Genomic DNA, 12,109 nt, shown 5'->3' on the forward strand with positions numbered 1-12,109 from the left:
ACCTGGTAGACAGTGGTGCTGGCAGTGAGAGGAGGAGCCTTGCAGAACACTCAGCATTACTGCATGTAAGAAGTTACCATCTTCCACGCCATGCAGCCACCTACGTCTGCCCCATCCGCCTGGCCTGCAGCACTGCAGGGCCTGTCCAGGTTGGGGACAGGCAGGAGATGGGCAGCGTGGCCTGCAGAGCAGCCTGCAGGGCTGCCAGGTCCCTGAGGCCACCAGGCACAGCCCCAGCTTGCCCTCAGACCGCTGGCTGGCACTGGAGGGTGGGAAGGAGACCCAGCGTGCCTTCCCGGGCTGCCTTGCCTGCCTGTCCTGCTCAGCTCCTGCACCAGAGCCCCATCCGCATTCCTACCCACACCCAGCTGGAGGATACATTGCAATGCTAAGAGGACATCGCTTCCCCCAAAATTCCTGGCACGAATATTGCACCACCAGAGTGGGACCACGTCATGGAGAGAACTGACTTCAGGAAGAGCAAAAGCTTCTCCATGAGGAAAATGGGAAATAAATGTTCCCTATCGCTTTTCATGAGAGCCAGAGCCATCCAACTAATCAAGACGTTAACATAACAAAGATTTCCATTTGTCAGATTAAATTGCCTTTTTTTTTTTTAAATAAATTTTTTTGTGTCTCTGAAAGTGAGCTGCATCTTTGTACCACCCCTAACTCACCATTTTTACATGCTTGTCCAGCAAAGACTCTGACCTGGGCAGCTAGCTGTTTAACTTGCTGCTCATCAAAGACCTGTAAAGTCTGGCTTTCAGCTGTTTGAACAGTGGAACAGTCCTTTTACAGCCAGCCTTATTAAGGAGCAGGATTTTATTAGCTGTTCTGTGGCAATAAGGTGAAGGACAATGTTGTGGAATGCTCCTCCAGGAGGTTTGGGTTCTCGTATACCGCGGGGTTTACTTTCCTCTTTTGGACTAGGATGCTTGGCAACCTACTAATATGACAGGGTGCTTCGTGGTGATATTCTCTTCCTTAAAGCCACCTTTGACAACAGATTTTTCACCCAGTTAGAGGAAAATTGGTGCTTGAAGAACTGTAAGAGAACCATACCACTGCCCAATTTTCTCCCCTCTCCCCCCCTTTTTTTCCCTCCCCCTCTTTTAAGCCAGTGCAAACTTTCAGATACGTGGAGAAAGCCCACATACAGGGTGAAAAATCTATTTTGGACACATATATATATATAGAAATGTATACTCAAAACATTTAAGCTAATATGGTTTTCCTGTTTTGCAAATTTCTTTAAAGCTCTGGTAATTTTCTTAAAACATTTTTACCAGATTGTAAATGCCCCCTTTTTCCTGAAAACCACTTTTGGGACACATAAAGTTTCAATTAGCATTTGCGCATACCTGCCAGGAAGTTTTCATTAACATTTAGACAAAGAAGCCTAGGCTATTTTGCAAAAGAACAAAGTATTCTGACAAATTTCAGCAATTTCCCATCATCTTTTGTTTCATAACTCTATTTAATCGGAAACAAAGAAAGGCAAAACTTCCAGATCGTTGACGAGCTTTAATGGGAACTGTGTTACTTCTGGCCGTCAGTGCCAAGGTAAAGACTGAAACACAAGTTTTTGTATTTGGGACTGCCTGCGAGAGGCTTTTGGAAAACGAAAGGTACCTGCCTCTGAAATCCACTGGCTAAACCCTAACCTGTGTGTAACCACCAGACAATCTATTGATGTTTTACTCCTAAGAGCTCCTTTTTCTGATGACAATCTATTCTTAGTCAACTACATTCGAGCATTTAGGATGAAAAATGAAAGCCTGCATTTATATAATCGAATATCATTGTCTCGTATAACACAGAAGAGTTCATACCGTGTGACTTTGATGCAGTAGTCGAACACTTGCACAATGGCAGGAACTACTGCTAGGAGAGGCAGCAAACCTCCTCCAGGCTTGAGACGCCCAGGTGCTGAAGTGTTGCAGCCGATTGCCATGGTCACTTCTGGAGGGGGACTTGAGGCACTCATCCGCAGGCAGACTCAGCACCTCTGTGCTCGGCTGGGGAGGAAAGAAAACACGTAGGCAGTCACAGCAGAGGGGTGCCACAGACACCACAGTTACCCTCACCTGCATACCGAGGGGTCCTGCTTGCCATTTCCTGCATGCTAAGTGGCAGCAGGCAACGCGGAGGAGAAACTGGAGTCCCAGCCCAAAACGGCAGAGTCGCTGACGATTCACTGCTCACTCACACTGGGCTCCTGCTTCGGAGAGCCCTGTGTCATCTTCATCAGTAAGAACGGTTGCAGGCCACCTAAGGGCAGTTAGAAAAGACCAAAGAGGCTCGTTTCCATCTGTAGTCATCAAATGGAAAGGGAACTGATGGCTGGACGCCGTACAGGGATGCTGTACCCCCTGCAGCCTAATGAGTAGGGTCAAAACCTCAAGAGAGGGTCAGGCTCCGAGGAGCCCTGAAGACTCAAAGTGCCCTTTAATTCTGAACAACTCCTCCTCCTGGGCCCTGCGCCTACTGCGGTAACTGCGCTGGGAGCAAGCCTGCCTGGATGCGACTGCAGCGCTCATCTTTGGGCTTGGTAACGCATCCAGGGGACAGGAGGGGGGAAAGGGCAGGTTCAAGAGGACAAACAGGCTCATCTCTCACAAAAACTGGAGGCAATTAGAAACAAAGCTCTCACAGAGCTGCCGTAAAACATGCTACGTTGAAATTACTACGCAGTCAAAACCTGTAGAAGCAGCGTTTCACCCCACTGTAACCCCAGCCAGCAGCAAGGCCTAGGAAGAAAGCTTTTACAGCGTTGGGGTTTCTCAGGCCTTCTGCCTGGGGCAGAAGGCACTGCCTGGGGATGGGAACGTGCCAGGACAAAGCAGTTCCCATCTGCTGGGTGGGTGACTGCACCCGTTGCACTCCCCAAACTGGTCAAGCTCACCTAGCTCCTGAACAATTGGTTGGTTTAAATAAGGCTCAGATGCCCAAGCGTCCAAATTTTGGAGGTTCATCTTTGAAAATAAATAAAGTAAATCCTAATTTCATAATAAGCACGCCATTCCAGAGAGTTTTTTTTTTCCCCCCTCTCTCTTGACTACAGGCAACCCAAACCGCACTCCTGAGCGGCAGCATGCAGGCAGACCGTTCTGCTCTTGGTCCTCACATCCTCAACCAAAGCAGCATCTCACGTCTGTAAAATCTGATACAAGCGTGTATTTTCCAAGACAAACTAAACAGCAGTATTTACTGCATCATTGTTGCACTGGTGCAATGGGCAGGAGCCAGGTCACAAACCCCTCATGTTACAGCGTTTGTAACGAGGTCCCTGGAGCCAATACTATTAACCTCTTCCGCCAGCTGATGGTATGAACATATTCTACAACCTATAAAGCAACAAACTGAGTCTTCACTCATTTTCTTGCTCTGTACTTATTGCTCTATGGCAACCTATACCCAAGCTTATTACTGCAGTTACTACTCCAGCCCCATGATCCACCAGCTTCCGCTGATACCAAGAAGGGACTCAAAGCCTCATTAACAGACCCAGTTAAGTTTCCCTCCTCAGCAAGTCTGTAAATACCTTGCACCTGCACTACCACTTAATATTTACCTGTGCTGAACTGAAAGGAGGCAGCGAATGATGCAAAACCCAGAATTTCATTTTTGAGACCAAGTTTAGATGCAGCTAAGCATGTTTCCTGCTCATGCACAACTCCCTCTGATTACAGTATTATATAGGCAGTATGTGGCTTCACTCCAGCTATTGATTGCTCGTTAAAATCACTGTGGGAACAGCAGCTGGCTTCTTTTTTCCCTATGCAAAATCTAATGCTCCACATGGATGCAGCAAACAATATAGCCCAAGTCAAGTCATAACCATCATCAAGTCATAAAACATCAGTTATTAAAACATTCAGAAAAGTGTCAGCATACACAAATGTATAGAATTAATGACTCTAGATCCTTTTAATAAAAGAAAGAAAGGGGCATAGCTATGGCTGGACAGCATCCTGTGAGAGAACAGCTGCTGACTTGATGTCAGTGCATTATTTCTTTTTCATCCTTTTGGAAGGATGAGATCTATGGAAGCTCCTCCCATAGGAAAACACATTTCATACCAAGTCCTCCCTTTATGAAGCCTTTGAACACCAACTTCCTTATTGCAGGGAACCAGTATCAACTTGAAAGAAACAAAGACGAACTGGAAAACCTTCACTTCTGTGAGGTTCACAAGAATGGAGCGTGTATGATTCTGAGCTAAAAAAAAAAAGGAATTACAATCTAGGATACGGATTATTCATCATGTAAATTGCATCAAGAGAAATACACAGGGAGAGAAACCAAGCAGGCAAAGAGGCAACAACAGCAGTGCAGCACGCCTAGAACTTTAATCTTTAAGAGTACACAGTTGAAAATTACACTTTCTTCTCCTTCCTACCTTTCCATCCTTCCTAAGTTTTCCCTAAAAAGGGAACTATTTCTTTGTTGTTAGTTTGACTTCCCTTCAGGTGAGGCACACCCGTTAGGCCCCAATTCAGTAAAACACTTCCACATGCACTTCTCTTCAGTCCACTGCGATTCATGGCCACATTTAAGTGTATATACTTGAAGGCTGTTTTGAATAGGGATGTTTTTACTTAACCAAAGTGCGGGGTGTTGGTGGTAATACTTGTGTGGTCTTAATGTGTGTGTGGGGGAGAGGACATACAACATACATCATCTTGTTCCCAATTTAAAGGTAGTTTTAGTGGCAGTCGGTGACACACTGGATTTCTTACCACTACGCGTGTCTGTGGTTAAGCTACTGCGTAAGATTTTATCAATGACATTTAAAAAGGGCAGCTCTGAAATCACTGCTGAATGCCAGTTAAAGCAGCTTTACACGGTCAGTCAAAGTTTAAACACCCTCTGCTCCTAAATGCCATTAAGCAAACTCCTTTCTTTAATTAGAATCATACAAAAGGAAAGAGAGACTAGCAAGACAATACAAAAAGATATATATAAAGAATGGGAAAACCTACAGAGTTCAGAAAACAGGATTCTGGAAAATCAAAATGTTTATATTTTATTTTACATTGTAGGCTTTCACTTTTTATCCCTTTGAAATACATTTAGTTTTAAATTAATAAAGATCGTAAACTAATAAATTGGTATGTTCTTTGAACAGACATAATAAAAATGCAGACATTACACCACAGGATCCATCATTTAAATATCCCAATAATAGAACAGTTACAGTGACGCTGGCTAACGCGAGGATAAAACGCCTAGATAAAAGATGTCGTGGCTCTAAGGAAAAACGTGGGTTGGAGGAGAATTGAGAGTGAAGCAGGTGATGCTTTAGTCTGAATCTGAGCTGTCTTGCTTGTTGGTATGGTACTGGCTGACTGCTTCTTCCAAAGGAGCCATTGTACCATCCGGCCGCACTCCCATTGGTTTTATAAGTTCATCTCTGTAAGAGATTGAAAAAAGAATATAGATTAGCATATGCACACATATCAATTCACATGTGTATAATACAATCACATACAGTATAAGCTTCAGAGCATAATAAGCCTTTAAAAGGAAGTTATTTCTGCTAAAGCCCTCTGTTTTGAAGAGAGACGGACAAAAAACCTTCCAAAATAGGTGGGAGGGGAAGAGCAGGCCAAATAAAGACTTCATTCATGTAGGCCAAACCTACTTAGCCAATTAAAGACACCATGAAAAGTCAGTGCCTAATAGGTTCAAGATGAGGAGCAGGTTCACTGTTTTAAACACACAAACTCGCTTTTCTTCTGAGAGTTCTTTGACAGCCATTTCTGCCTACAATTTCACTTGCCATCCCGGCCAGTATGCGCACATGCGATTAAAATAATTGATACGTATTCCCCTCGCTGAAGGAAATAAATCTCTGACGAGAACAGACTGCCTATACCACCAGTAGGGGTGTGTAAGTACTTGTTGATTCATTGAAAAAAGCTGACTGATTCTAATACTATTGCTTTTGTTTGTGGCAGTTTAATTATGGGATTGACAGCCATTTTAATCTCTTCAAAGCTCCAAAGGCCTCTCAAAGTTAATCCAATTATATCTACTCCACAAGCTACAGCCTCATCTAAGAGATGATTAATTATTGATTAAGCCAATCAAAAAGTATTAGCAAAGATTTATTTAATCCTTACTTTTTATCACCTCATTTATGTGGATTATACCAAAACCTGAAAGGGCAAAGATAACATTTTGATTTTCTCCTGGAAAAAAAAAAGTGGAGAATACTTCTAAATATTCAGAAGTCACCTTAAATAAAGGAGTGGAGGTTTGATGTCAATTCCCCCCTTGCTCAAAAGGCAGCCCAGTAAAACTCAGTCAATTTAACCCACACACAGCTCCCCCCTTCTTCCCGAGCCACAGAGAGTAAAACTGCATTACTCAGGGGGGTAGACAAAGGCATTTCACCAGCTCTCTGCCTGGTCTGCACCACTACCTCGGCTGAAAAAAAAGGGACAGCAATGGGTTATGCACAGCTGGCAATCTAACTTTAACACAACAGGAACAGCAGGAAAGGCAACATCTGAATTCTGCAGCATGCACAAGGCAGATACAGTAGAGTCAAGCAGCAAAGTCCCAAAGAGTCCTGTCTGCTCATGAAGAGTAGGGATCAGGAAGAGAAATTCAGCTCTTTGCACAGACGTGACAAGCAGACACTGCAGTGGTAAGCTCACAAACCCCACTGCTTGCAGCATTTCAAGACATGAGAAACTGGACCTGGAGAGCTCAGTCCGGTTTGGCTCGCCGAGCCTGGGTGGGCAGCTGGGAGCTGGGGAAGGACATCTGCTAGGACCGTGCTCTAAAAGCACAGGCCTGATTCTGCCTGCACGCGAGGAGAGTAGGATCCATCTTGAAATAGCAGGAGATAGCTTGCCAGACTTCAGGACTGACGACTCCTCTTCCTCAAGTAGTACAATCTATAGCACGCAGGCTCTGCCTAAATGAGAGCGCTCGTGTCACTTCAGTTTTCAAGTATCTTCTGGAGATGTGTGAGAGAGGAGAGCAAAATGCTCGAAATCAGATTCTGAAGGGCTCAAAAAAGGAAGACTGCAGGTCTAGTGCCCCACCAGGACCAGAACCCTTCCAATCTGCTGTCAGATGTCCTCCAAGGCAAAGCCAGAGTGCTTTCAAATTGTGTCTAATAGCAAAGACATTTTTCTTCAGCAGAAGGAAAAAAATAAATCTATGCATCTGAAGCCTTTTTGGCTTTGAAACTTTAAACACTGTAATACAAGAGTCCTTTGAAATCTGTGATCAGCCTTGCAACTGTTCTTCAGTGCCACTTAACTCGGGTTCAAGCTTCAGCAGTCATCTTTCATACTTATTTTTGGAGCAGAATAACGTGGGGAGTAAGTGTTTGCTTGTATTTATTTTTGGAGCAGAGTAACATGGAGAGTAAATCTTTGCTTGTATTATTTTTTTTTTTAAGTCCTAAAAGTAAAAGCATACCCACACAGAATGAAATCACCTTTGCTTCTCTTCTAAGCTTGGGGGATTCTAGATTTTTGTTTTAAAAACCACAGCGCATGCTCTTAGTTTGCAACACTTAACACTGCAGCTCGAAGTCATGAAATCATGTAGTTTACTAGTCATTTATGATTTATTACTGGTAATAAATAAATGGCCAGTGAAGTATAAAGAAACAGTTCAGCAAAAGGGAAGCAAACAAACAAACAAACAAAAAAACCACAAAACAACAACCAAAACCAGGAAAACAATGACCAAAGAGAAATATTCCAGGTCAGAACAGTGTTGTTACTAAAGGACACAGACATGGGCTTAAAGGCTAGAAACCACTTGGAAACCTGGAGAAGTTTTGCATAATCCCACAGCAACTTTGATGCAACTTTCTGGTGCCAATACTGATAAACTAAGTGAAAGCTGGAGAGCAAGCACACACACAGATCATAGAGTGTAAAGCTCGGAATATACCTTTCTGCTTCTAAACATGTAACTTCGTTCCTGTCTGCAATATTTTTGCTCTAGAACATGTCCCAGCTAAACCAGCTTTCTGGCTCAAACTTCAAAGCACAACACAACTTTAAGACTGGTGGTTGCAAGCAGAGAGGTAACTTCACAAACTTCAGAGAAACACAGGCAAGTTTTCTAAATTCTTAACTCTCTACCTCCATACACAGGGAAACTTAAGAGATATCTGTAAATATTAAGTCCTCCTATCTCACAATTTGTCAATTACAAAGACACAGCTTTCTCTGCAACTCACCTTCCATGCTTCACTTTTACATCATGCTACAAACACTGCAGAACACAATACATTTTTTTCTCTCCAAATGAATCATCTGCAGAGATGCTGAACACCAGATGCAATAGTTGAGAAATACTTATATGAAGTCATTTGAAGATAAACACAGTTTTGCATAACAATGTAACTTAAAAGTCTGAGCCAACAAAGTGCATTTCTATGTTCTTCGTGACGCTCAAAATCCTGTGTTCCTCAGCTCACTGTACTCACCTCAAAGTGCACCACATGAACCATACCGTATTGCATTTGAGTTTCATTCCCAATGCATTTCCTCCTCTCCAAGCTAACTATGCGCTAGGCTGAGCTCACATTTCCTAAAATAACACGGATGTTTATCAATTACCTCTCTGTTCCTGCTTTTCAAGTCCTTGAACAGGATCAAACACGTTTGTTACAAGTTTGCTGTTCTTTTTCTTTATTAGGAGGTTCAACTCATTACACCCTTCCTCAGACAAATGCTACTCAGGAAAAATGGAACTGTATGGAGACAGAAGTATGCTAGGCCACCAAAAGAAGAGGGGTGGATTAATTGTTCAGAGGAGAAGGCAGGGATTAGCCTTTTTTTTTTTTTTTCTTCCTAATGATAATCTAGTCCTAAAATAGTGTAAAACATGGCATTCTTTCACTGGTTAAGACTTGACTGCAAGCTCTGAACACTGCACGAGCTTACGCATGTTTTTCAGTGAGGAAAAATACAGAGGGAGAGAGATGAAAAGATTTGGGCTGCCTACAAAGCTAGCTTCAGAAGTTTCAAACACTCATCTTCTAAGTAACAGAACTTGGGGTTGGACTGCAAGAGGCATCGCTCAGCCAACTTCAGCACAGCACCACAGGAGCCCACAGAGCGAATCCCTACCTGGTACAAACTGTCTCAGCTATACCAACCTCAGCAAGCTCCCCATTTAGCACTTAAGGCTAAAGCACATAGGCTGCTTAGAGACCTCAACTGAGCTTTGACAACGTAGGGTAGCTGAGGATGTGCTGACTGTTTAAGGTGAGATACAAGGTAGCACAGAAATCACCCCAAACTGGCACATATACCCTCAGAAATCATTTCATTACCCAGAAACTGGATGTTTACGGTCCTTTTATAGTGTAGAAGAGAGAACACTTCACCCCAGTAGGTGGCAGCGTGAATACTTCTGTATCCACGGAGATGTGTCCAGATACACGGTATGAATATTCATACATATTTGAACATCCTTACGTGACCTCCAATACACTCAAATAACCCTTCTTGCAACATCCATTTTTCTAATGCAAACAAAGCATTCTATTCAAGTATACTTAGAAACACATCATAATTAAACAGTTGGTAAAATGCATTCTCTCTTTCCAATTGCGTATCTCCCAAGAGTCCCTTCACATGTATCTATACAAGTTCTAGCTTCCTGCTTGCCATTTAGCTTGATAACGACTCAAAAATCATTCCCTTGTTTTGAGCGGTAACTCTTTCTTGTCTGCTCTATGCACTACAGGGCAGTATTGACACACGGAATTAATGGCAGTGTCTGTAATGAAACAGCCATCATGTAAACACCAGCCTGCTCCTTTGATAAAATGGCATGTTAGGGACCTATTCACCTCCTTATAATTGAGTACCACATAATAGTTCCGATCCTTTCATGTAACATTATTTTGTTCTATGATTAGAAAGGGGAGAAAAAAAAAATCTATGTAACATTGCCTTCTTCATTCATCCTATGATTAATTTTGTGTTTTTAATGAGTATGGTTGCTTATTTAGGCAGGTTCTCTTACATGCTCGTTTTGTTGACTTCTGTTCAATGTACAACAAAACCCAAGCTGTGATAATTGGAGACCATTTCATCAGCAAAAGGATTCTTGCTATTAATACGAGGTTGGCTTGGAAAAAGCATCCTGACATTTTAAATTAGTCAATTAATATACAATTCCACCTACCATTTATAATAGAAAAAAATGTTAGCATATTTCTTCAGACATTTTAATTAACACAGAGTATTTCCAATAGTCTATGATATAAACAGACAGAACATCACACAACAATGATTTAAGTTGGCTACCTTTGATGTTTTGTAAAAAAGAAAGGTTGAGTTAAATCTTTTTGCAGACTTGGGGATGTGCAGCACATATAGAGGACACTGATTTACAGCTACCAAACAACTCTCAATGAGCCAAGAAGATAGCATCTACCCTTACTGCAAACGGAGCCCATAAAGTTACTCCAGGGCCAAGTCCAGGTGTCCAGCAACCTACCTAAGTAACATCTACGTCTCCCAAGAGCTGCAGTAGTAAGTAAATGAGGATGAAAATCTTGATAATTGACACACATTTAATGCTTTTAAAAAGTAATCTCATCCAGTCAAAACTGAGCAAAAGTTTAGTTTCTACAAAACGTTTTGCAGAACCCAAGTCTGTGTTAGTTGGGGCAGAGGACATGGGTCCACAGAATTTTTCAACTTTTCTCCGTGCATTTTGATAAAACTAGGTGATTAACTTTAGTTTAAACTTGTTGAGGGTCAACTACCGTATGAACAGGCTGAAACACTAACAACCTATCAGAAAACAAAGGTCTTGGAAATATGACCTGAAACAACCAAAAGTACAGATCAATTTTACATGACCTCAGAGCAGTGTCTTCTTCTGTGCCAATGCTGAAAATTAAGAGAAACCGGGAGAGCAAAAATCCACTGGCATCTTATGGAATAAGGTGAAAAATACTTTATTCCTTACAAAAAGGGTACAGTGTAAACAGGTAACAGCCATTATTGAAAGGTGATAGGTTTTCATTAAAGTAGCACTGTTTTGCAGATTTTTTTCTGCGGAGTTCAATCTGTCATCAGGTAACTTTCCCAAAATTATACAAGCCAGTGAAGCCAAATCTAGAACAACCCAGTGACAGACTGGCCTGATTACCCTCATCAGTCAAGGGAAGCAAGTTTGTCAGTCCTTCAACTTTTTTTCCATACCTTTCTCTAGTAAAAACACACTAGCTCTTTCTGTCTCAGCTTCCATTACTGGGACAATACAACCGGCAAAAAAGCAAAACAGCAAAAAGCAAAAAAGCAAACCAGCTTTGCTGTACATCAGGCAAGTTCATTCTAACCTCTTGTTCAAGTTACATACATAAAATTACATAGATCCACTCAAGATTAGAAGGAGCTGTTGCTTCCCTGTCCCTGTCCAACTTCCTCCTGCCTTATAAGCAAAGCACCGCACCAAATTGAAACTGCTCAGTTCATGGTATAGGTACCATCCCCTAAGGTGATGGCAACAACAAAGAACAGCAGAAGTAGGAAACCTATCACCCACAATCTGCTGAAGACTCCTATCAAAACAACCTCCAGTTTAGATTTATACACTGAAAAACAAGGAAGAAGGGGTGTATTCCACTGGTAGCTTTAAGTCTGTGAAAACTCCCAGCCCTCATCAACTCAAGCTGGATGCAGAAGCCTTCAGTTCCAAAAAGGTGGAGGGATTCCCTGCTGACTACTAGCAGCTTATTACTACCACTTTCTTCTTGTATACAAGACTGGCAGAGTCCCATTTCATTTACCAGCTGCAAAATCCACAATTGCACTCAATTACATTCATTAAAAACACCCCACAGTCTCCTCAAAACAGATCTTACTTTTTTCTTCCTGACAGCATTCTTCCGTGATTTTTTAGTAAACAAAAAGGGTGGGAAGAACAGTCAAGTGATTTTATTCATGTTATCACAGCACCTAGAGGGGTCACACCAACAGAACTGCCCCACAGTAATCACTATACTAAAAACAAACAAACCAAAAAACCTTACAATAAAGAGTTCCAGCCCTGAAGAGCTTGCAGTCCAAGAACTATAGAAGAAACTGCAGGTGGATGTAAC

General features: G+C 42.2%; 1 protein-coding gene across 2 annotated transcripts in view; it reads right to left on the reverse strand.

Annotated features, from left to right (window-relative positions):
- Positions 1–4,336: 4,336 nt before the first annotated feature.
- Positions 4,337–12,109, reverse strand: part of RIC8B (RIC8 guanine nucleotide exchange factor B) — a 36,680-nt gene continuing 28,907 nt past the window's right edge. For both annotated transcript variants that reach the window (XM_040559840.1, XM_040559847.1), the window contains exon 10: positions 4,337–5,419. In XM_040559840.1, the coding sequence (XP_040415774.1) occupies positions 5,308–5,419 (112 nt within the window). In that variant the 3' untranslated portion in view covers positions 4,337–5,307. The remainder of the gene's footprint in view (positions 5,420–12,109) is intronic.

The sequence above is a fragment of the Cygnus olor genome, chromosome 1, assembly GCF_009769625.2.
Source record: "Cygnus olor isolate bCygOlo1 chromosome 1, bCygOlo1.pri.v2, whole genome shotgun sequence".
Lineage (NCBI taxonomy): Eukaryota > Metazoa > Chordata > Aves > Anseriformes > Anatidae > Cygnus > Cygnus olor.